This window comes from Notechis scutatus, chromosome 5, assembly GCF_049901735.1.
Source record: "Notechis scutatus isolate UNSWTSFEM ecotype Mainland chromosome 5, rNotScu1.2, whole genome shotgun sequence".
NCBI classification, from domain to species: domain Eukaryota; kingdom Metazoa; phylum Chordata; class Lepidosauria; order Squamata; family Elapidae; genus Notechis; species Notechis scutatus.
In genome coordinates this window covers 72,668,640-72,695,435 of record NC_142013.1, presented here as the reverse complement: position 1 = coordinate 72,695,435, position 26,796 = coordinate 72,668,640, and the positions used below count along the sequence as shown (strand labels likewise).

At 34.9% G+C, this 26,796-nt stretch overlaps 1 protein-coding gene across 6 annotated transcripts in view; it reads left to right on the top strand.

Moving 5' to 3' along the window:
• The window catches only part of FRMPD4 (FERM and PDZ domain containing 4), a 196,949-nt gene that overhangs the window by 148,721 nt on the left and 21,432 nt on the right, over positions 1-26,796 (top strand). For 5 of the 6 annotated variants that reach the window (XM_087967030.1, XM_087967031.1, XM_087967028.1 and 2 more), the window contains 4 exons: positions 15,131-15,176; positions 22,758-22,862; positions 24,262-24,369; positions 26,534-26,665. In XM_087967030.1, coding sequence (XP_087823156.1) covers positions 15,131-15,176; positions 22,758-22,862; positions 24,262-24,369; positions 26,534-26,665 — 391 coding nt within the window. Of the gene's footprint in view, positions 1-535; positions 618-15,130; positions 15,177-22,757; positions 22,863-24,261; positions 24,370-26,533; positions 26,666-26,796 lie in introns of those variants that run through there. The other variant, XM_087967033.1, reaches the window with a different exon arrangement.

Below are 26,796 nucleotides of genomic sequence, written 5' to 3'. Positions count from 1 at the left end.
CATCATCAAATGGAGTATATAAGAAATCAAATTGACTATATAATTGCTAAACAGAGCTGGAGGACCTCACTTGGACATAGCCAGGTGCTGACTAATTGCTTATGTGAAACCTTCAAATTAAGCTAAAGAATTAAGTCAATAAGGACATGATCTTGAACATATACTGTAGTGGAATGTGTGTCTGGCTTTGAGCAACAAGGGGAAGAGATGCTGCTTAGAAAGCAATCAGATAAGAGAAGCAGGAACCCCCAGCTGGCGAAAGAAACTTAGGAAGGACGCATCGTAATGGGGTGTGAGAAAGTAGTTAAAAGTGCTGCTGAGAAGATTGTACTATTAGACTTGTAAGATTCTGTTAATAGAGTCTTACAATAAAGTAGAATTTGTTCATCTTGTCATGTTTCCTGTCTAGTTCATCTGGCAAGATGACATACAATATGTCCCATTTTCAAGGCATCTCTTTGAAGAAAACTAGAGGAATTATGGAATGAACTTAAAGAAGTTATTAAGGATGAATATGAAAAGAGAATGCCAAAAATGAAGGAAGAGAAGACAGCAAACTGGATGACAGAAAGCCAAAAAGTGTGGTGGAATCTAACGCTGAATTATGGGAAGGAGGAGTAAGAGAAACATTACCCTTGAACCAGTGCTATGCAGGAAGCAGGACAGAAAGGATTCCCCCTATTTTTTAATAATAATTTTATTAAACTTATCTAAGTATAAAATACAAATGAAAATGTCCCAAAGGTGCTTTTTTATTTTTCTCAAAAGGGAGCTGGACCTTCTGGTTTTTCTTTGAAGATGTTTCGCTTCACATCCAAGAAGCAGAGCTGAAGAAGCTTCTTGGATGAAACGTCTTCAAAGAAAAACCAGAATTCCAGCTGTTTCTTGAAACAAAAAGCACCTTTGGGACAACCATGACCTGGATGACTGAGAATCTCCATATACAAATGAAAATGTTCTTTTTTTCCCCTGGAATCCTCCTTAATTCTTCACAGCATTTATCAAATAGTTATGCAGAGTGTGCTTTAGACTTTCCTTTTAAAGGAAAAAATATTGCATGCTAGGAACTTCCTTCTCTTTACATGCAAGATTTCCATAGGCAGAAAAGTTTTTGATTCTGAAAATTTTAACTTTGTGATCCTCCAACTTGAGAGTAATTCTGCGAAAAGAAAAAAAAATGGTTGTATAAATATTTGTAAAATAGACTTTAAGAAATATTTTTCACAGCAAAAGAAAAAGAAAAGCCCAAGGCTAATTTTAACTTTATTATTAAAATACAGAAAAAGTGTGGATAACATGCCAGGCAAACAGATGAGGTCTATTTAAAGAGTTGGCTCTATTGCTTGGGAGCAACAGCTGCTGATCATTTTAGTGCTGCACATTTGTGTATCTCAGAATTAATCATACTGTCTTTTGGAATTGCTGCCTGTGCAACATGAGCTTTGTGATCCCTACACACCAGAGTAGTATTATTTCAAGCCATGTTTCTGTCAATTATGCACAATAGTAGAGCTTGAACTGCAAAGAGTTTATGTAACCAAGAATCAGAGTGAAATGATTTCTCCATAATTAATTATTCCATTTAAAGTACCATAGTTAAAATCATTGGTGGGATTCAATTTTTTTTTTATTACCGGTTCTGTGGGTGTGGCTTGGTGGGCATGGCAGGGGAAGGATACTGTAAAATCTCCATTCAGAGGTGGTATTTGCCGGTTCTCCGAACTACTCAAAATTTCCACTACCGGTTCTCCAGAACTGGTCAAAACCTGCTGAATACCACTTCTGGTTAAAACATTTTTAACCTAAGCCAATTAAATTACAAATGTACTTTCTGTCAAAATGGGTCAGTTTTGTAATTTGCATACACAGATTTCAGCCTTAAAAACAACACTGTAGACCAGGGGTGTCAAACTCGCATTGTCACAGCATTGTCATGTGATGTATCACAACTTTTCCCCTTCGCTAAATCGGGCGTGAGCATGGCCAGTGTGTGATGCATCCAGCTCGCAGGCCACAAGTTTGACAACCCTGCTGTAGACACTTTTTCTTTCTTTCTTTCTTTCTTTCTTTCTTTCTTTCTTTCTTTCTTTCTTTCTTTCTTTCTTTCTTCCTCCTCTCTCTCAATATAGCTATAGCTATATCATGTATAGATATATCCCTGTACCAAAAGAAGATTATCAAATGATTGGTCAAATATGTACTAATTGAAGTCCCTGCATTGTCTCCAGTGAAAGACCTATTTGGAATTTAACACAATGAACACATACTTTCGGTTATCTATCATTTTTATTTAAAAGGTTTATGTTTTAAGAAACTAGATAGGCTTCTTGTGAAATTTCCTATTGTTAAATAATCAAGAGTTTGATTGTAAAAAAAAACATACAATAGAAATATGTCAAAAAGAAGCCAGAGGCACTGCAAGGACAAACTGGTTGGGGAGATCAGCATGTTCAGTAATTGTGGTTCTTTACTTTCAGTTCTCAGTGAAAGGTAGATACCTACACAAAGTTCATAAAGGTTCAGATTTGTTTGCAGAATGTTTCTTTATGTTTCATTCCTACATGGAAAAACTGACCCATGCACACAAATCTATTTCAAATGGTACTTTGTCAAGTATTTGTCATAGCCTGATGTTGTTTCTCCTGCAAGAAAGTACATTTTAGATCTGCAGGGCTATTGATTATCCAACATGTTGAAGATGTTTAGTAACCTATTTGGGCCAGGCATCAATTCATTCCATTAATAGCAAATAGGGAAGGGGGAATTATATTTACCTGATTAATTATTGCTAATGCAGGAAGGATGGATGCAGAAAAGATGGAGGAGCTGTAAGTCTAATTCTCTTTTACTAAGAAAACCAAAATTTGGGTTAAAACAGGAAATATGCAAATGTCTGCTTCTACTTTCTAAAATTAACTCTCAACTTCTAAGTTCTGATGCTGGAAGATTTCTGGGCTTAGGAGCAATTTCACAGGTCAGGTATAGGGTGGGCACAATATCCATTATCACATTCTTCTCTGGCTGTTCTCCAATTTAATTTCATGTTGCATGCCTGATAGCTTCCTTCCACTCTTCCTTCCTTACACTTTCTGTTGTTGCTTGCTTCAGTTTCTCTCATACATTCTTGTTCATATCTTCCTTTTTCAATCTAATTGTCTTATTGCTAATCCTATGAGGTGCAGTTGCTCATTGGCTTAATGATTCTGGAGATAGTTTTTGCTCCAATGCTTTGTGTGTGATGTGGCAGGCTGAGCTCCTGTCACTTGCCTCAGCTTCTGCCCACCTAGCTGTTTGAAAGCATGTTATATGCAAGTAGTAAAATAGGTACCACTTCAGTGGGAAGACAAACCAGCACTTCATGCAGACACTAAGAACCCTGCCAGTGCTGGATCTTCCCAGATGCAGTGCATGTTTGCGAGGTGAATTTGGTGGAGGGAGAAGGCCCCAAATGACATTGCAGGACGCCATTTGCCTTTCTTTCTAGTGCAGATCTAGCTCGCTCTGAATTAAAGTTTGCAAAAGTCTTTCAGATATGCCTACTATATTAGAATCTTTATTATAGACAAACAGGAACTCTCACACAAGTAGTTGATCAGCTACTCCAATTCAAAGTAATCTATCTGTCTTCAGGGTTTAAACTCTAGCCTTTTTCCTCCCATCAAATAATAAATACTAGAATAGTTCTACGTTTGAATGGGCGCCATGTCACATTTTATTTTGCAGTGGTGGTGGTGGTGATGATGAGGCATAGGTGGGGAACTAAGGGCCCTTTAGGACTTGTGGAGCCATGCTGGCTCAGAAATTTTGGGAGCTGAAGTCCACAGTCATAAAAGTTTTCCACCTCTAAAGGTTGGTTTTAGCTGCAACTGACAAGCTTAGGTAGACCAATCATAAGTCTGTTATCTTTGTTATGTACCAAGTTCCCACAAAAAGCTATTTACTTTTTATTGTTAATTCCAAAATATTAGTGTAAAAATCAATATCCCCAAATTAACTGAACCTTTAATCCATTTGTAGTTCTCTTAAATCAAAATCTTATTTAGCTTTTGCTGTTTATTCTTTTTTTTAAAAAAAAAATTTTTTTATTGATTTTACAATTAAAACAAACCAACAACAATACATAAATGAAAGAGAGAAAAAGAAGAAAGGGAGAAGAAAATAGAAAGAAAAAAATAGAAAGCAATTAAAAACATTCTCATCTTCAACTGTTTGTAAGACCTCTTTTTTATCCTTATTTTATGCCATATATACACACCTAATCCTTACACATATCTGTGTATCACTACTATGGATTTATCCTATCCTCTTTTGCCTTTTAGTGTGAAGTCTATCTTTGGTCTATCCATTTGTACCAGCAGTTCCAGCTGTTGTAGTATATTGAAGTGTCTTTATTTTTTAATGCCAAAGTTAATTTGTCCATTTCTGCACAACTTGAAATTTTTTGAATGATCATCTCCTCTGATGGAACATGAGGCTGCTTCCAACATTGTGCAAAAGCCAATCTGGCTGCTGTCAAAATGTGTATTATTATATATTTCACTTTTTTTGATATTTGTTTATCAAAGATCCCTAACAGAAAGGACTCTGGTTTGAATTCGATCTGTTCTCTTGTCATTTCTTCCAGCCAATTTCTAATTTTCTGCCAATATTTTTGAGCTTCTGTACAGGACCACCACATATGGAAAAAAAAGTTTCCCCCTTTTTTTGCATTATCAGCAATTTGGACTCATATTGGGGTGCATCTTCGCTAATCTCGAAGGAGGAAGGTGCCATCTATAAAACATTTTATAGGCATTTTCTTTGTATGCTACCGATTTTGTAATTTTATTATTTCTACCCCAGACCTTTTCCCATTCTGTTATGGTGATGCTACGTCCTATATTCCTACTCCAGGCTATCATGTTCCCTTTTACAATTTCTTCTTCTAATTCTAATTCTACTTCTAATAAATAATTATAAAATTTTGTTATATTTTTTTTTGCCTGATCCTAATAAAATTTTATCTAATTGCTGGAGTTTATTGTTAATTCCAAATTCTTTCTTGTCCTGTTTATATCTACTTTGAATTTGAAGATATGCCCACTGATCAATTTTTAGTCCCTGCTCTTGAAGTTCTTGCCGCGATTTCAAATTTCCTTGTGTATCCAATAGGTCCTTATATTTAATCATTTTAGTGATATCCAGATTATTTGGGTGAATCATCGCCTCCATTGTTGAAATCCAAATTGGTATTTTTAAAAAGTGTTTTTTCAGTATTTTCTTCCAATTAGTTAATAATGAGTCTCTGATTAGGTGTCTGTGAAAATATTTCTGGCTCGTTTTCCCTACATCCCATAAAAAAGCATGCCACCCCCTCTGCAAGTCATGGCCTTCTAAGAATAATATTCTTTTATTGGTTAAATTCACCCATTCCTTCAACCATACTGAAGAGGCTGCACTATAATACAACTCCCAATTTGGAAGTGCCAGCCCTCCCCTGCTCTTCATATCCTGCATTGCCTTTAAATTTATTCTAGGTTTTTTCCCTTGCCAGATAAATTTTACAGTTATTTTATTAAGTTCTTCAAAAAAAAAATTGTGTACTTTGATTGGGATCGTCTGAAATATATATAGGAATTTTGGAAGAATATTCATTTTAATAGCAGCAATTCTGCCTAATAATGAAAGTTGCAGCTTGCCCCATGTTTCTAAATCCTTCTTTACCTGTTGCATCAATTTATCATAATTATTTTCCTTAAGTATCTTACAATGTGCTGTCAACCATACTCCTAAGTATTTAACTTTCTTTATCACTTGTATTCCCATAACTTCTTCTAGTTCTATTTTCTGTTTTTCTGTTAAATTTTTAGTCATTAATTTTGTTTTCTTCCTATTAATTTTAAGTCCTGCTACTGCTCCAAATTGTTCTAATTCATTCATCAATTTTTGTCCTCTTTCTATTGGTTCCTCAATGAAAAAAATCATATCATCCGCAAACGCTTGCAACTTATATTCTTCTTTCTTAACCTTTAATCCTTTTATGTCTGGGTTCTGTCTAATTCGCATTAGTAATGCTTCTAATGATAATATGAAGAGCAGGGGTGACAGTGGGCAGCCCTGTCTGACTCCTTTTTCTATTTTTATTGGGCGGGTATATTCCCCGTTTATTATAATATTAGCCTGTTGTGTATCATAAATGGTTGTTATAATATTTTCAAATTTGGTGCCTAAATTCATATTATAAATTTTTTGGATGAAAAATTGCCAATTTAAATTATCGAAGGCCTTCTCTGCATCTAAAAACATAAGTGCAATTTGTTTTTCGGGGTGGGCTTCGTAAAATTCTAAGATATCTAGTACTATTCTTAAGTTGTTCCTGATTTGTCTGGTCGGGAGAAATCCATATTGATCTTCATATATATGCTCATTTAACATTCTTTTTAGTCTACTCGCTATAATAGAAGTGAATATTTTGTAATCAGTTTTTAACAGTGAAATCAGCCTATAATTATGTATATATCGGGGATCCGAATCCTCTTTCGGGATCAGCGAAATCAATGCCCCCCTCCATGAGCCCGGCATCCTGGTTGCCAATAAGACGTCATTAAAAACTTCCACCATAAGAGGTCCTATTTGTTCTGCTATTGCCTTGTACAGCTCTCCTGGAATCCCATCTGGTCCCGGGGATTTATTGTTTTTCTGGTTCTCTATTGCTGATTTCAATTCAAACCAAGTAATATCTTTGTTTAATAATTCTTCCATTTCTTCCCCAATTGCTTTATCCTTCACTTCATCTAAATAGTTTCTTATTCTATCTTCGTTAACTTCTTCCTTTTTATATAACTCTTCAAAATACTTATGGGCAATTTCATTTTTCTGTTCTATCTCTTGTATATCCTCCTTTCCATCTATTAGCTGGTATATCAATCTCTTTTATTTCTTTTTTTTTAGTCTATATGATAGCCATCTCCCTGGCTTATTAGCATGCTCAAAATAAGTTTGTCTAGTTGTATTCAAATTTATAATCATTCTCTCTTGTTCAATTAAATTCAATTTATGTTTAGTTATTATTATCTGATTTTGCAATTTTGAATCTTTTGGGGTACTCTGTAATTGAATTTCTAATTCCTTAATTTTTTGTTGTAATTTGTTTTTCTGGGCGTATTTTTCCTTATTCCTCTTGGCGTTATAACAGATTGTTATACCTCTTATTACTGCCTTCATTGTATCCCAAATGTTTTGTTTCGTAGTTGCTTCATTATCATTTTCCTGTAAGAAATAATTTAATTCCTCCTTGAGTTTGTTGGTGTATTCTTTTTCTTTTATTAACTGAGTATTTAACGTCCATCTTTTCTTAGGTTTTTCCCTACCCTTCCATATTATCTGAATTGGATTGTGATCTGCCCATGCATTGGGTAAAATTCCAATCCCTTTTATCTCATTTGCTATTTCCCCATTTATCCATGCCATATCAATTCGTGTCCATATTTGATGAGGATTTGAATAGAATGTAAATTGTTTTTTCTCGGGATGTAATCTTCTCCATATATCAATCAAATTTAACTCCTTCATCATTTCCATACATATCTTGGGAAGCTCTCTTTTCCCCACTTTGTTCTCCCCCCCCCCACATTACTGTGGTCTTTTTGATAATCAGCAATAGAATTAAAGTCTCCTATGATACAAATATTTATTTTTTCCAATCCTACTATTTTTCCATAAAGATGCTTAAAAAACTCTTTTTTATCTCCGTTCAGGGCGTAGATTACCACAAAGAGAATTGGGATGGCATTAATCCAGATCTGCAAAACCAAAGTTCTTCCCTCAGAATCCGACCATATTAAATATGCTTTCAAATCCTCTTTAACATATACTGCAATCCCTTTCTTTTTCCCCATGTCTGCTGGTGCGGTAAATAGCTTCCCTAATTTCGGACATTCTAGGTATTTTTCATCTGTTTTCTTTATATGAGTTTCTTGTAGGCATATTATATCAGCATTTTGTTTGATTAGTTTAGCTATTATCCTTTTCCTTTTTATCGTCGAGTTTAAACCATTTATATTAATTGATAGTAGTTTCTTTTCTTCTTCCATTTAATTAATTCTGTTTCGCTTTTCCTGGGGACTTCCGGTGGCAAGGCAAGGACGAAAAGAGGTGCAGAAGCCCGTCTATGGTTTCAGTTAATCTCTTTTTTGGGTTGGCGCAATCCTTTGAGGGTGCACAAGTCCCGGAGAGATTTGTGCTGGCGTGGGGGAGACTTGGGTTGCAGTGTGGGGAAGGCAACCCCCCTGCAGCAAAGAGGAGCCCTCCAGAGCCCAACGAGCAAGAAACAGCCCCCTATCATGGCGGCTCCAAAGTTCGGACTGCCACCGATGTAAAGAAGCGAGTGAGTGACAGTTTCTGAGATCATTGGGGAAGAGTGTGGCAGAGAAAATTAGCGATGGAGAGGAGGATTGGAATGCCATAGACTTTTATAAGGCTGTTACAAGTGTCTGTCCGGAGCCCTAAAAGAAAGCGGCCAAAAAGCGGATGCGAGGCAAGTGAAAGTGAAAGAGCTTGGCAGACAGAAGAGAGAGAGAGGACAATAACGAGTAAAAAGGGAAGTTTACGAGGTTGGGAGACTAGCGGCTGGAAGGTGCCTGAAAGTTGTGGAGGATTTGGACTATCTCATTTGATTTTTATTCTGAAAGACTTTATTAAAGCGGAGATGGGAAGAAGATCAGAGCTCACGGAACAGAGACAGTGTGGCACCACAGGCGATACTTAGAAACCCTGAAGCTATTGTAACAATATAACTGATATAAACCACTTAACAGCCCTTTAAGGGAGCATACTGATCTAATTGAGGAGGTGGTTCCATCTGAAGAAAATCAGGAAAATTGAACTTAGGAATGCTAAGACAAAAAGTAAAAGTGGAAGCTTCCAAATGTGTGGAGATACCGTGTAATTGCAATCACTACTCAGCATTTTTTACCTCCCCATTTCTGGTGCGTTTGGAGTGAAAGCTCTCAAACTTAAAGACGGAAAACTAACAATTTACTTCAAAATTCCTTTTTCCCCTTTTTTTACTCCCTTTTTTCTGTATACATTTGCTCATTTTTTTTTCCTTCTTTTTTCCCCACGATCTGGCGCTATGATGAACTATCTCTCCTTCTTTATTCTCTCTTTATAATGATTATAAATATGTATACTAGGGAAAGGAAAATTGATTGTTGTAACTGATTGTTAAATAATTGATTTAATTGATTTATTAATAATAGTGATAGTTATACTTTGATTAGATATATAGGGAAAATAGTAAGAACATTAAGTATTATTTAATTAATAATTATAGGATTTTATGTATTAATATTATAATTTATTGTGTGATCACAATTAATCCACTTGGGGACGAATGTAATACTGTTTGTGTTTAAGAATATTTAAAATAAGGTTAGATAAATACACATATTTATTTATAATATTTAAATATAGTTGGATTTGGATAATATTTATTTATATATATATATATATATATATATATATATATATATATATATATATATATATATATATATATATATATATATATATATATATATATAAAAATTACGTGAAGTTATGTATAGAGGCTGAGCATAGACCTTACAAAATTATATATGTGATTTAGAATTTGGATTTAAAATAATACAGTGATAATATTTTTATATATAAGTACTTATACTCCAGTAACCAATTAAGAGCACAGCTATCAAGCAGATAGATAGATTAAGTAATTAGATACTGGTCAATCCTAATACAGAGAGTCTATCACGGAATGTTAATTTGGGATAATATAATTAATATAGTACAACAACAGAAACAAATCTTAAAAGAAATGACTTCCACAACAACTACAGCTCTGAAAACTGGAAGAAAGGTCACCCCAACGTTAACAACTATGTCAGCAACAGCTTCACCCATGGCACAAAAAAACCATAGAAGAAACATTACCAGTGGAGAAACTAGCTAACATCTCGAATGCCAACATCCAATCAATTTTGCTGACTTTATAGGAATTGATGACGAAGCTGCAAGAAACAACGATGAAAAACCAATAAAATATAATATCTTTTTTTGAGAATAGCATGGTCCTGGGTTATCACTTCTCCATACAGACACAAAGTCAATTTCATATTTATCTTTGTGTTCTATTCCATATCTTATTACTATTTTAACATTTTCTCAATAATTTTTCCCTTCCCTTAGTTTTCTCAACCTTGCTTTTAATTATCTCATTCCTTTCTAAATTCAATTATATATATCTTTTTCTAAGTTTCAATATCTTTCTAATCATTATATTTATACTTTTGTCTGTCCTGTTTCAATTTCATATTTTTTCTCATTAAACAATATTTTCCCATGTAGTTATTGATTGGAGTATAACACCTTTGTATCTTTTAATTTTTGTCCATTCAACTCTTATTTAAACTTCAATTTATGCCTTTACAATTATAACATTCAATATAACACATAACTTCCAGTCGAATTCTGCTTGGTACATTCTTAAAATACACACTAGGTTCTTAAAGAGAAAGTATATATATAACAATAATGAATAAAATACTTATTCTATTCCAATTCAGCTCTATCATTAATGTTAGTTATAATCTTTAACATCTTTAACATTTCTTTTCAATGGGGTATCTTACTTCCTTAGGAACACTTATAATATTTGCGTAATTTTTCCGTATTTCTTTCAAATTCCTCTTCACTTAAATTTTTATAATAATTAAAATGTTCCCATCCTTTCCTAATTTCATTCTCTCATTCTCTTTATTTCACTTATTTATTAACAAACATTCCATTACCTTACAATGAATATTTTATCTATCATTTTAATCACACTTGTTTCATATTTTCTAAGTTCATTTCTATTTCTAATATAACAATACTATCTTATGTACCCTTGCAGAATCCCTCTTTCAATTACATTTTCACCCATTATCTCTGTGTCTTCTAAATAGGCTTATACCTTTAATCCTTGTACATTTTCCCTGTTTCTCTATGTCCTGTTTCTGTCCTTTATAACTTGTTTTTCTTTCCCTTTCCCCCCTCTTCTTCTCCCTCCCCTTTTTGTCCCCTTGTCTCTCTAATTCTAATTCTCTCTTCTGTAATCCTCTCTTCTGTTTCTTCCTAATGTTGTAATTACTTTTCAAGCTATTCTTTTTTTGTTGTTGTTGTTTTTTCAGATCTTAAATTTTCCACTCTCTTTCTCCCCTTTCCTTTTCTTTCCCCACACAGAATCACTTGGTCATTGAAGATGGCTTCTTCTTTGTCCCGCCCTTCTTGTTCTACAGGCATTTCTTGTTGTTTCTCATAGCTCAGGATCTCCATTTCTGAAAATTGAAATACAGAGCCAAAAAATCCTCTTCCTTCTTGTGCATGCATCTTCTTTCTGTTTTTAAGTTCCATTTTCAGTTCTTCCAAGAGTGATACCATTTAAAAAACTTTTAAACAACCACCCGATTGATTTTAGTCCTTTAGATCCAATAACCAAAAATCACCAAGTAATCCAAATAATCCAAAGCTGTTTCTTCTTGCTTCTTTTTTCCACTTTCTCTTTCTGAGGTTCTATTTTGTTACAAAGTTTCAATTGGAATGTATCTTTTAGGAATCTTGTTAAAGTTTCACTGTTAATTCCTTTTACTTCCAGGTGGTCTCCTCCATTTTTCCAGATCCCACCCTTTTGTTTTTTCCTTTTCTCTCCTTCTGGTAAAGGTTTTTGAAAATCAAGAAGTCTTTATTATTCCTTTGACATTATATTTTCAGCTTAAATGCCTGTTAATGTCAAAGTGGATTTTTGTCAGTTTCTTACTTAAATCTCTTAATATGGGAAGGAAAGAAAAAAAACACCAAATCCTTTCCCTTCCCTCTCTCATTCGCCGCTTCAAAATCTTCTTTGGGAGCAATGTTATTCTTTATAGTTCAAATTCCAGGGTGCCTTATGTTGTTGCTTTTTCTGTTCGACCCAGTCAGCCAAAACTTTCTCTTCTTATCTTCCTCCTGCACATTCTTTTCTGGTCGAGTTCTTCTTTGAGGTGGCCATTTCTGACCACCGCTGCAACCGCCTTCGGGAAAGGGAATAATGGCCAGCTGGGGAGGAGAGATGCAGCTCTCCTCGACCCTGCTGGTGATCTCCCCCCTCTTCACCACCTCTACGGGGTGGCTTAGCCCCAAAACCAGCCGGCTCGGGGCGCTCCAGCGGCGAGCATGGATCAAAACTGCCCATGACTGCAGATTTCAGTCCGTCGCCGAAGAAGCTCAGATCGGAAATCCACCAATCCATGTTTTGTTGCTTACATTGCTAAGGTAATTTTTGATTGTTTTGATATACTTTCAGTAAACTTTCACTATAATGATATCATGCCTCTAGCTAAAGAACAATCCTCAGCTGAGAAGGTCAAGAAGAAATAAGATCAGACACATTTTTTTTAGTCCTAGCAACATTAATATGCTGGCATCCAGACCACTGGTCCTTGAATCCTTTGTGATTCAAGCCTTGAATCAGAGAAATGCTACATCCATAAATCATGTGAAGAGAACAAAAATTGTCTGGTTAGATAAGACATGTCTATTCAGGAGCAGTATGAAGCTGCAAATCCTTATTAGGATTCAGTCAAAGGCTGAAAATGTCCTCTATTTAAGGGCCTGTCTCTGTATAAATTGGTGATAGAAATATTTTTCATCACTACTTTAAACTATAGAAAGTTTTCATTGTAACTAATTTTTCCTGTGAAACTTTTAAAAAAAAACTTCAACCCCTTCTTGTATATGATGATGGATGTTGGCTTGCTTTGTGAAGTTTGGCTACCATTTGAAATTCAATTCCTAGGGGTGATTAGCTACAAACTTGCTGATTTGAATTTTTACATCTGTGGTATATCAAGTATATATCCTGATTTTCTTTTCCCTATAACTAGAAAGTAATAATAGAAACATATACTATTCTGGTACATTTCTTGGGTGGAAATGTAGACCAGCAGCTCTATTCTGTAGAACTGTTATTACAATTGTTCTTTGCATCCTATTAATTTTTGCAGACTTGTTTAAAAGAAGGAAGGAATGCAGAAATAAATGGAGTTTTAAAGCTGATAAGTTGCAAATGTGGAAGTATCATTAATTCTCACTTGCTTCAGTCTGATTATTCATTAATAATTGTTTCAAATTTCACATTCATTCTGTCTGATGCAGGCATGGTGATATGTTTTTGCAACAGAACAACACAGTATGCAAATTAATTGCTTTTCACTCAGCCAGGCAATAACTCTCAGAAGTAGACAATTAATTGCATTGGAAATTAGAGGTGCCAACCGAAAATAAAGTTCATCACAGTCAAGTGGCAACTAACCTTTCCCCAATTTATAAAACAAAAACATCCCGTAAGTGTAATAAAACAAATACCGGCTTTGAAAAAGTTATGTGGCAAATATATAAGCTGTACATTACAACTCTGATCATTTGGACTTAGTTCAGTAGAATATTCTATTATTTTTAGCACTGATCATTATATTTTTAATTCTGAACCAAGGTATTACCATGTATTCATCCATTTTAATGTATGGGCTATGGAATGTGCAGCAAGCGTATGAAATTATACATGATAAAGCCTAAAATACAGACATTTTATCTTTATTCATTCTTTTCTTCTCTGTAGATTGGTTACTGATTTGCTCAGATTGTTCCATTCAGAAGATTTAAAGTTGCTTACAAAACTGTGTTTTCAGTAGTAGGATTAAAAAAGTCAACTACAGTTAGAAGACGTTTGCGTATAACTGCTCCCATATTATCACATTACCTTCCCTTCTGTCCTCTCACCAAAGGCTTTCTGGAACAGCTAGGTTTACAAGGCTTTTCATAAAAATAACAGGGGGGCACCCATATACCCCAGGGAGCTTTTTCAGAGGAAAGGGACTATCACTGATTGATCAAAAGCAAGGTCCCCGAAAATGACATTCCTTCAGTGGCAGAATTCTACATAAATCTTTGTGATTTCCCAGATGGGCAGATTCTTCCTTGAGCTGGGGCTAATCCATATCTCTCTCTCAATGCAACAAGCACCCTGAATTGCACTTGGAAGCTAATTGGCAGCCAGTCCCATTATGAAAATAGTTGGCTTCCAAATCCATAGCCACTTCATCTTGTGCAATTTGGTCTAAATTTGCACTCTCCTAATAGCTACCAAGCACCAGGACAGGACCTAAGCTACATCTCCTGTCTGATCAGAATGGTCATTTATAACTGGATATCATCTCCATATTTATTATTTCCCACAAGTTTTATGTAGATGAGACCCAGGACCAAATCCAAACCTTGACTTCTGACCATTACCACTGACTGCAAGCAATGACTACTCCATTCAAGAATGAGGAGAACTACTGAAGCACAATGCCGCCATTCCTAATCCTTGCCTGATAATGGTACTGAATGCAGCTGAAATATTCAGCAGTACCAGGAAGAGTCACTCTTGTGTAGATGACCTTGGTGAAATGAAAACTTCATATCCAGGTTTCACCAAGGTCATCTGCTAGAGTGACAAACACAGTTTCCATTCATAGCCAGATCTGAATTCTGAAAATTATTCAGAATAGCCAGAATGAGGGAGGCTTTTTGATAATTAAGCATACTCTCACTTCATTAAAGTCAATGGAAGCCTCATCCCCATTAACAATTATTTGTACTCTGCTGTCTGTCAGATCCTTACAGGCAAAGAATTAATTTACAAGTGATACAGCTAGCACTGTCTAATTCCTTAGGAACCATAGGCTCAAACTGATCCAAAGTAACCTTGCAAGATAAAGCCTCTGGGATCCACATGAGTGGCCCCTAGCTAATGGTATTTCATGTAATATGTGGGATGTCTCAACTCTACTTTATGCATTTGCCTTAAGTAAATTCACTGAAGACAATTAAGGATGAATTCAATATTTACTCGATCAGCATTACTCTTATTCTGACTAGCAAATTAGCACCCTGTTTTAAAGGGGGAAATCAATGAAATGTATGTTTTCTAAACTCTTGTGCTGCAATAAACATGCCATTGTGAAATAGCAATTTTCTCATCTACAAATAAAGTGATGTTATCTCAAGAACATGAAATACAAATAGGCATTCTCATCTCTTTTATTTACAGGAGCTGCAAAGAATCAATCCTCCTTACTGTTATTCAGCCTTATCCTGTAAGTAGCACTATTTTTTAAAAAATAAGTTTCCAAGCAACATTTATTGCTTTTCTCTTCTTATTCTTGCTTTTCCTTATCTGCATAATCAAAAGCACAAGTGAAATATGAGTTGTATTTTCTAAGATAAATCAAATGACAACATACTATTCTAGACAAAAGTGGAACAGTACATTAGTAATTGAAAAGATGGATATTTTCCAACATGCATGAACTTTGTTCTTAAAGATGAAGAGGCTGAATATTGTTCAGGGGTTTTTTAATTGTCAAAGTTATAAACCAGTCTTTTCCCTTTTTGTTTCAATTATTATAATTCTAATATAATATGTACTTAAAACAATTAGCCCCTTTTAATAATTTAAACAATACAGCCAAAAGACAAACAGAGGTAGATGCAAGCATTTTGTACTGACTCATCAGTACTTACATTACAATAATATGGTTAAACCATGTTATTGTAATGTAGGTACTGATGAGTCAGTACAAAATTCTTGCATCTACCACTGTTTGTCTTTTGGCTGTATTGTTTAAATAATATATATTATGATAGAGAAACACCTTTATTACATTTTTTGGTTGATTTTAATCCGTAAGGGATTTTTTAGAGCAATAGGGTATTATTCCTTCTGAGCTAGCTCCAGGAGACTAAAATCCTAGCTAAATATTTAATAAGAAATACTGTAAAGCAAAAATGACACAGCAATTAGTGGTGGGGACTGTTTATCTGCAGGCCAGTGGTCCACAATTTAGAAGATTTTTATTCCACTATTTATATAAAATAAGTTTAAATATCTCTGCCCTTCATAAAAACCATGGAATGGAGGCTTGTGAGAGAATTGCAGAAAGCTAAATGTCTGGATATGTATCATTTTCGATTTTCAGAACATTAGATCTACCCAAGTTGTAATACAGTGACATCCTTAGGTGCTGTGCCATTTCTGATCATGAAATAAAATGCTGGATTTGTTTTGGACTCTGTAGATTTACTGTATTTAAGTGCTGAGCATATATTTTTCCTTATGGAAATTTAAGAACACTCTGAAAAAAGTGTAATTTTAATGCTACAAGGAAAATATCAAAAGAAACTTGGACCACAGACCTGATATGTAAAATTTTCCTGAATGAGTAATATCATATCTTTCTAGTCTACCATTATCACACTATTTAAAATGAAACATTCTTCTATACTTATTTTTCTCAGGTAACTAAGGCCAGCAGGAGGAAATAAATCATATATGCATTGAATTACTGCGAAAGTATAGATCTGTTTGTGGCTTGTTTGTGACTTGTTCCTTTACTTTCTGTTGTAGCAAAATAATTCAGTTAATAATTAAAATAGAGATCCATTTGAAGATTAAAATTAATAGGCATTGGAATTAAATTAGTATTATTTTCATATCAGAAGCTTTATTTCCCACTTATTATTAACGAACAACAACTGGGTACTTTGATGACCTGTTTATATTGCTAAATTTAGTCAGAATGGAATGTTGTAAATTTTGTTCTTGGCCTAAAGCTTGCTCCCTGAGGTTGGATAGTATTTTTTATCACGGCATTCATTGTGTATTTATTTCAGAGAGCTAGAATGCTGACACATTACTCAAATTGACCTGTTATTTGATTTTAAAAGCTAAGATTTTAAATCTTATTTTAATTTTAATTTTAAATCACTGTGTTACAAACTAAGTATCAAACTGAGTTGTCATAAGTTGCCAATAGGTATTTATTATATTAACATCATTCATTACTCAGTGCTTCATAGATTAGTGGAATCAGCTCTGTGTGGTAGTGTAAGGTGTAAGGTGTTTAAAAATCCAAATTACTCTACTGAGCTTTTCTTCAGTACAAGCCATTTGCAAAACATGGTAAAAGCAACAATAAAATCCTCACATTTTTCAGCATCTATAGATTAACATGCAGGTTTTTTTTTAAAAAAAAATCAGATTAGTGCCTGCAAGGAAAAGTAATTTAATTATTTCATTCTGATCTGTCCTTTCCTAAATCTTTTCAAGTAATCATAAATAGGTAAGACTTTTAGCATAAAAAGATGAATTTGTTCAAAGTGTTATGAAATAATTGCTAATTGGATCCAGACCTGAGTTTACCTTGACATTGTTCTTCTCTTGAACCTTATTGGAATTCTTTTGTGATCTAAACCAATTTTAGATAGTTTATTTGTTTATTTTATTTATTTAAAATATTTCCATAGCCTTTATCCTTTCAGACAACTCTGGGCAGCTCCCAATAAAATCATTTTAAAAACTGTGAAACACACTGAGTTAAAACATTAAATAACAAAACTGATAATCTCTGTTTTAGTTCCTGATAGTCTGGCTAAAACAAAAGTTTAGTGAGTCCTATCTGTTTGTCCAATCCAATGACTCCTTTGGTGGAATATGCCAAGTGTGATACTGTTCCAGATTTCTTTGTAATCTTTGTATTTATTACTGAATTGAATAATACACATGATCTACCAGGACCAGTAAGGATTGGGAGATATTTAGTAATATAGTGGGACTCCATGTTATGCCTGCCATTTTTATTTTTGTACAGGCGGGGAAGTAGATGGGAAGTATGGCACTTCTCTTAAGAATGGAACAAAAAAATAAACCAACCTCAAAATATGCTGAATCACACAGTGAAAGTATTAGATAAGGTATCCAGTCAATTAACAAAAAATAACACCCAATACATTGGAATTATATGGGCACACATCAGTTTAGATAAGGGAGAGAACATTCCCAAGTAACTTTGGTGTACCACAATATTTGCTGAGTGGTTTAATGGGATGTATATATAGAGTGTACATATAGAGAGAGAGATTTATATACATACATATTTATATGCATATCTGCATTTATATATACATTCAAATATCCAAGTTGATTAGCTCAGTAATCACACATAAAAGAGCAACAATCATGTAGCCTTTAGGAGTGCTAGTTAAAGTAGATGCACAAGTTGTTCTGACCCAGCCTTAGCAGAAGCAAGAAACAGACTCCTTGTCAAGAAAAACCCCTCTTTATTTACCTTTTGTGAATTAATTGCATTCACCCACTGAAAAGTCCAGGCAATAGTCTTTCAAAGAGTTAACTGCAGTAACAGTCCTTATCCCAGCTGTGAGCTCCCAGCCAAAAGGCTGCAAATTAAGTTCTGGCAAGCAGTCTCTGTGGCACGAAATACAATGAGCAAAATTTTCAGAAATACAAACTGTTGTCTCCTACAGCAACCACTCCCCTTTCCTTTTATTTATTCCCCAGCCAGGGAGGGGCCATTCAGCATCCACGTGTACTTTGCTTCCCGAGTCGACTCCTTGTCCTCCTCTCCTAACAGCTCTGTGCATACATGCATCTGAAACAGACCCCAGCTGTTCTTCCTCCTCACTCATATCAGCCTCCAAAGGCAGCTGCCTCTCCGGTGGCTGGAAAATGTCAGATGGTCCTGGCTCTATCTCTATGTCTGATGCAGACCATCCATCAGAGCCTTCCCCAACTGGCTCCAGAACTGGCCCAAGTTCCTCCCCAATCTCCTCATTGTCTGAATCTGGTGGGCCACAACACAAGTGTGCCAACCACATCCCTCAAAACCCACCTGCTCAGCCAACAGTATCAGAATTGTAGTAGAGAGAAAAAGAATACAAGAGACTATTGGTAAAGTTAATGGTGGGAGGGAAAAGCTATTGTCACCAATATAACAATATTTTAGATCTGAGAATTATTTGGGGTTGCTCTTTTCTGAACTGAAGACTGCATCATCTTTATTATTTAAGATATAATATTAATTAAAATATAATCCCAATTTGTTCTATAAAGCAAATACATAAGGAATATGGGATAGGAATAAAGCTATACAGCTTTGATAGCATGGGATATTATATAAAGCTTGAGTTTACGCTTTGTTAAAACTAGATACGTAAACAGCATTAAAGTATACTAGATGTACATTGAATATAATTCATTTACTGTCTGTTAGTTTAGTTTTGCTTCATTCATTTTCACTATAAGCAAAGCCAAATATTCCTCTTTTGTGGTTCTGATGTATCCAATAAATCATTCATAGGTTAATTTGAATGCCATCTATACTAATAAGAAAATGTGTTAGGAGCTTAATCATTTGAAGCAGTTTAAAGCTTCACTTTTGTGGGAATTTTTTGATTATTACAAACAATTGTTTTGTAAATAGGTTACAACTACAATGGCCTTTTTTAAAAGTTTAAGCATATTGCCAATCAGATAATTTCTCTATTGTGCTATGTATTTAGATTCAGGGATAAATTTGAATTATTGACCTGGTAAAATGTAATTCTGGATAACTATGAAGGTCTTTCAAAGGGATGAAACAGTAGTATTGGCAATATTGTTTAATATAGACCTTATTAAATTTATACACACATACACAAAACACACGCACATGTAATCCCTATCCTACCGAGATGACTACAATGTCAAATAAAGAAACAGTGTTTAGCATTAATGTGATGGATCGCAGAGTCTGTCAGCTTTGTGAATGGATGAAATAGTGGTAGAGTTGCTTGTCATCTATGCTATTGCTGTTGCCATATATGGGAGCAAATAATAGACTCTACCAGCATTTGATTTGCTCATCTCAGTGATGAAGTGCTTACTTGTCCAAGTTAAGTTGGAAAATCTATAGATCAGGGTAAAGGGGAAAAAGTCCCGATACATCACATGACACCGCTATGATGATGTGACTTTGACACCCCTGCTATAGAGCTTCTACTTTTCAGTTTGTGGTTTTTGTGGTACAGCTAGGAGAGGGTAAACATTCTGTTTTGTTTTTATATAAGGGTTTAAAAAACACACACACACAAATTTCTTCAAATATGACATAGAAGGAACTTCAAGGGTTTTTGTCCCCAAGGTAAGAAATAAAAGAAGATAAAAGGAAGTAGAAGACAAATCAATTCTTCTGTATATTGGTTTTATGTATATTGGTCATGATGAAGCAAACCTATGGTAGATTAATGTTTTGGTAGTATGAAGTTTATAAGTTTATGCATAAAAGTAAAAGTTCCTCACAGTGGTTTAATCAGCTATATACCATATTTTTCGGACTATAAGATGCAACACCCGCCCCCCCAAAAATGAGTGGAAATGTCTGTGCGTCTTATAGAGCAAATGTTGCCAAAACCCTGCCCACCCACCAGCTCCCACCCTTCAGCCTCTGCCTCCCAGCAATTTGCCTCCTTGCAGCAAACAGCAGACAGCCTGGTCAGCTTCAGTACAGCCTGATTTAGCATGGGCAGCTGATTGTCAGTTGGATCTGCATCCCAGAATACCACCAATCAGCTGTTCCAGGCTGCAGGGATCACCACCACCCATCGGCGCCGGTGCTGTTCATTGCCTCTGCCACCTATCGCCACTTCTGCGCACCCCATTTCAGCTTCCGCATGTCCGGTTTTTGGGCTGTTCCAGGGGGCAGGGATAGGTGACGGCAGTGATCCCTGCCACCTGGAACAGGCCGAAAATGGGACACACAGAGACCAAAAATGAGGCGCATGGAGGTGGCAATGGGCAGCAGCGATCCCCGCAGCCTGGAACAGCTGACTTCCCCAAAAGCTAGGTGTGTCTTATAGTCTGGAGCATCTTATGCAGAGGTGGGATTCAGCAGGTTCTGACCAGTTCTGAAGAACTGGTAGCGGAAATTTTGAGAACCAGCAAATCCCGCCTCTCACTGGAGATATTACAGTATCCTGCCCCTGCCACAGCCACCAGGCCATGCCCACAGAACCGGTAGTAAAATAATTTGAATCCCACCACTGATCTTATGGCCCGAAAAATACAGTACTTCTTTTCATATTGTATTGACAGTTTGCCTCCATGTTATGGAAAGACATTATAGATCAGTGCAGAAGTATTTTTTTCTAGCATGCTTTTGTTTTATTTTTGCTCATAAAAAACAAATCATTATGCTGTTTTATTATACACCATCTCTTATGCAATGTATAAATACTCTAGTTTTCTTGATAAATATATTGCAGAAATAAATGCTTTCTGCTTAGTTCATTAATAGCAAAGGATTTTAGCCAGACTATATTATTCTAAGAAATTACAGTTAGTTTATAAATTTATGGTTACTCTTATATCACATTGCAGATATGAAGAAATTAAACATATTAATTAAAATTAAAGTAATTGAGAAAATTGTTTTCACCAATCCATTTGGCTTTTATGACTGATATTATTTAATTTGAACATATGAACAATTGAACATTAAAGAAAACATTACGTGTTTGTGAGGTTAGCGTTAAATATAACCAATAATTGTAAATCTTGTGTCTACATAGAGGCACCAAAGATCTCCAGCCATGGAGATAACTCTGCCTTGCGAGTCTGTGTCAACTATGTTTTTAAAAGTATGCTAGCAAATACAGATAGTCCTCGACTTATGACCATAATTGAGCAACATTTCTGTTGCTAAGTGAAACATTTAAGTAAGGCTTGCCCCATTTTATGACCTTTCTTGCCACAATTGTTAAGTGAATCATTGCAGTTGCTAAGCTAGTAACACAGTTGTTAAGTGAATCTGACTCTCCCATTGACCTTGCTTGTAAGGTCGCATGGCTGCAGCACACTGCAACTGTCATAAATAAGAGTCAGCAGCCATACTTCCGAATTTTGAACACATGACCACGCGATGCTGCAAAGTGTGAAAAATGATCATAAGTCACTTTTTTTGGTGTTGTTGTAACTTTGAACAGTCATTAAATGAACTGTTGTAAGTTGAGAACTATCTGTACTACTACAAACTGTTTATTCTACTAAAACATTAGGTGCAGTCCTTTATATTTTTAACATATTTCTATGTTTAAAGAATTATCTACATAATAATTTTGTTAACTTTAATTGCAGTGCAGAATAACTATAAAGAAATTGTGTGACTCTGAGCACACACACATCTATGTATTTTTTAAGCTATAAGCCAGGAATTATTATTGCAAAAAGACATGTAACAGTTTTACATTAACCCATGATTCCCAATTTTCATTGGCGTAACATGCCCAGAACCACATTACAAAAGTGGGTGAGGCCAGGATCCCAATTTGAGAGACAAGCTTTTTAAGAGCTGAGTTGGTACCTTAAGCTCCCATAAAGGGTTACTTTTCCCATTTTTCTCTCTTAGAAAAGTTTTTTTCTCTCTTTGCATGTATGGAAATGAGGGCGACATTTCTAGCCATCTGGATGCTACAAAACAAAATATACCAAAAGGTATCTTCCCTCAACAAAACTCCTGTGTTTTCCACAGGCATTATTTTTTCATCTTTGAAATTGAATTTGTGGAAAATACACACTGACTTCCAACATATTTGTTCGTCCAGATATGATAACAGATATGATGGGCCACATCAGGTTTTATATTTGTATTTATTTATATCTCATATTTTGAAGAAGACAACATGGATTGTTTTTACATCCCTTCTGCACAAAATAGCACACTGAAAAGCATTAAGGTATATGGCAAGAATGAGTCAAGTATTTTTTATTAGCTATACTATACAAAAGGTTGAGAGTTAAGTACCAGTCAAATGATCTCTTTCTTTTCTCGTTCCTCTTTTTCCAGTCCCCTAAGTCAGCATTTATCAGTGCTGCCAAAAAGGCCAGGTTGAAGTCCAATCCTGTCAAAGTTCGATTCTCAGAAGAGGTCATTGTTAATGGCCAAGTTTCAGTAAGTGCAATTTTAAGCCTTGTTTTAACTAGGAAAAATGGGATTCATTCATTCATTTTGCAAAAAAATTAAGTAAGTGTGTTGTCTCATGCATGCATGAGTAATATATTTATTACTGATGTGAAAGTCACACTGCACAAACACAAAAGACACAAGGACATTCAAATGTGTGAAATCAGAGACAAGATACAATCACCACTACCTTTATGTTATATGACTTTATGTTAAATGACTGTTTGCTTTCATGTTAAATCACACACATTTAATGTGAACATGTTATACAGTATACTGGAGCATTAATCACAATGATCATTGTTTGTATGAGGTATCATTTTTTAAATACATTATTTTACAACACGTGTGGTCATTGCATTTTCAAAGAAACAAATTAAAAATTGAATCATCTTCTGAGAACACTCCATCATGTAATCAACATAGTGGTGAAAATCACTATCCCTAAGAGATTATCTTTTATTATTTCAAAAATTGTTGAGGGACTGTTGAGTGCTATAGGCATGCAACATCTTCAGAGTAGATTTTCTGGAGTAATAAAATATTTCAGAAAGTACCGCAGAAAGGTGGTTTTTTTCTGAGACATTTTAATAATTTAAAGAAATGCGTTATGAAACCAAGGGCACAATGAAGTGTTCAGTTCTTGGCAAAGTAAACAACAGCTCACTATAAATAATTCATAAGAATCATTGACTGGTACAGAAATTTATACATGCTTCGCTTGAAAGAATGCCATTTCAATTCTGATATCTTTGGATTTCAGCTCCTCGATTTTGCCCTTGCTCACTCCTGTGAAAAATACAAATACATTAATGATTCTTCTTCCCTTGTTTCTCACTGAACTGTTTTTTGCAATTTAAAAGAGAGTGAGTTGGCATGCTGGATCATTGCAATGACTGGACCCCCTGGAGTTATTGTCACTGGTGAACTTGGAATATTCAGAAGGATAGAACAGCATCTCGATTGCAAATATTTGGGATTTTTCGTTCTGTTTTTTTAATTCCATGATATATGATTTCTATTTTAAAAACTGTTTCTTATACAATAGCATGCCATGGCATGAGGGATACTGTTTCTGAAATAAATCCAGGCTTTACGAAAACAAATTCCATCCAAGGTTCAAGCTCATGAATTACCTAAAGTGTAATCAGGGTATTAGAATTTTATCATCTTGAAGAATAGTTTGTAAGTCAAACCTTTATGTGAAAATAATCATTCAATATTAACTTTAATGCAGAATTAATTATTTTCTTTTGTGAGATTCAATAGATTTCAGGTTCTGTGTACATAAGGCTTTTGTTGAGTCATATTATGATTTTCTATAAAATTTTGATTAATTTTTAAGACAATATGATAATTCTCATCACAATTATTATTCTTTGAATAGGAAACAGTTAAAGATAATTCACTTCTTTTTATGCCAAATGTTCTGAAAGTATATCTTGAAAATGGGCAAACCAAATCTTTTCGCTTTGATTGCAGTACTTCTATAAAGGTAAGCTCTTTTTCTCGGAAAAATGAATACTTTTTAAACATACAATTATATGAAATCTCTCTAATATTTTATAATAAGAAAATATTATATCTATAACATTTTGTGGGGGTTTTAATCCTTGTCCATTGATTATTTCACTTATCTCCCATCATATAAATAACACCATGAAATGGAAATACAAATTTAGTAATATGAAAAGACCACACAAATATATATCCAATCTGCAATTTCCCCACATTATCTACTACATGAAATTTCTAGAGAAGATGGTGCAATCCTTACTGCTGTTTGAAAATTGTCATTGTTTATAATACAGTTCAATGTTTTTCACACATTCCATAAAACTTTCACTTTGACAATATCACGTCAAAGCACAAGGGAAGGGAGGGAGCCCTGTCTGGACAGTTGCAATGAAAGATATCCACCTTGAAGTTTGGTTTGACTCAGATGCAGGTGATAGCGTCTATCCATAATAGAAGGAGGTTGCTATTGCCTGATTCTGAGCTACTTTTCAAAATTCCCCATTAGGCCTTTCATTCATCTATTCCCAATATAAAAGCATCCACTTTTCAAATATTATTTGATTCAGAAAAAAAGTTCAATTCCCAATTAAGATCCAGCACTGCTAAGATTATGAGTTTTCAATACCTATGCTTGACTGCTACTGAGCATTACAATATAAAATACATACTGTAGTTTGGCTTCTACTTTACAAAATCTTTATTTTATCAACGTGGTATAACATGCCAAAGCACAGTTTAGGTAATCTGCTAAGTCCAATACAATTGCAGTAAAGTTAGTAAAGCGTTGCTACTTTTCAGAGTATAGGTACTTTTCTTTGTCTTTACTCCCTATCGGTTTTGGTAATATGAAAACCCTGGAGCCAAAAACAGAATAGTTGTATTTCCATGTATTTGAGAATGACCTCTTTTATTTTGAGTGTACAGGTAGTCCTTGGTTCACAACTACAGTGGGGACTGGAAAGTTTGTTGTTAAGTGATGCAGGCATTACCAAAGCATCACATGAATGCACCCAGTTCTAAAACTATTTTTGCCACAGTTGTTAAGTGAATTACTGTGGTCATTAAACAAGATATCACATGACTGTGCTTCTCTGAAGACAGCAGGAAAAGTTCAAATCATATGACCTTGGGTGCAATGCAATGGTTGTAAGTATTTGTAAGTTAATTTTTTCAGTACTGTTGTAATTTCAAACAGTAAACAAATGGTTGTTAAGCAAGGAATACCTGTATGGGAAGTGCAACTGTCAATCTGCAAACACTGGAGAAGCTAAACAAGAAACACACTTATTTGAAAGTTTGAAAAAAAACACAAATAAATGTCAGCCCTGATGAACTTAATCGTCATTGTGAGCAACGTCATTTCCAGTAACCTACCTGGAAATAACCAATGAAATTAAATGAAACTTACCTATTAATGCAGATAGTATACATAGAATTTTACTACAAGATATAAAAGCTTGAACTCAATGGGTGGTGTTTCTGAGCTATGCACAAGGTTTGGTCCAAACTATAGAAAATGTTAGATGGAATGTCCCAGTGTTTTTGATGAAACATAAAGTAAATCTGATGCATATTTGCTCAGAACTCCAGTGTCATTTCTGTTCCACTCGTTGTTGAAACCTAAGGCTGCTGTCCTGTATTTTTTTAAAAAAAACAAGACATACTGAGGCCTAGTTTGGTATAGTGATTAAGGTCATGAGCTCTTTCCTGCCTTGGGTACAAAACCAGATGAATGACCTTGGGCTACTCACTTCCTCTCAGCCACAGCAAACCACTTCTGAAACACCTTGCCAAGAAAACAGTTGGGACTTGTCCAAGCAGTCTCAGAGAATCTGACATGACTAAAAGGAAGGGAAAAAATGTCATATGAAATTCAACGGAAGCTTCTATATCAGGGTGTCAAACTCATGGCCCATGGGCCGGATGCATCACATGCTGGCCAAACCCACCACTACTTGTTTTAGCAAAGGGGGAAAAAGTCATGATACATCATGTGAATAAACATATTGTTCTCTTATGGAAAATTAACAGCTCATACATACCAGTTGCTCGCACTCAACAGAGAATTTACAAAACTATGAATTCTAGGTCTTTGTTTTTATCTCATTTCTCCTTTTTCATTTTAATCTTGTATCATAAAGGATGTCATCTTAACCCTTCAAGAAAAACTCTCAATCAAGTGTATTGAACATTTTTCTCTGATGCTGGAACAGAAAACAGATGGGTCTGGAACTAAACTTCTCTTGCTCCATGAACAAGAGGCACTAACTCAGGTTTGTTTAATAAATCAATTATAGGTGTAATATGGATTTTTAAGCTGTAGTTGGTTAAAAAAATGACCTTTGAAATAATTTTTAGAAAGCAGTATTGTTATTGATATTATTTCTAGAACCCTTCCATTTAA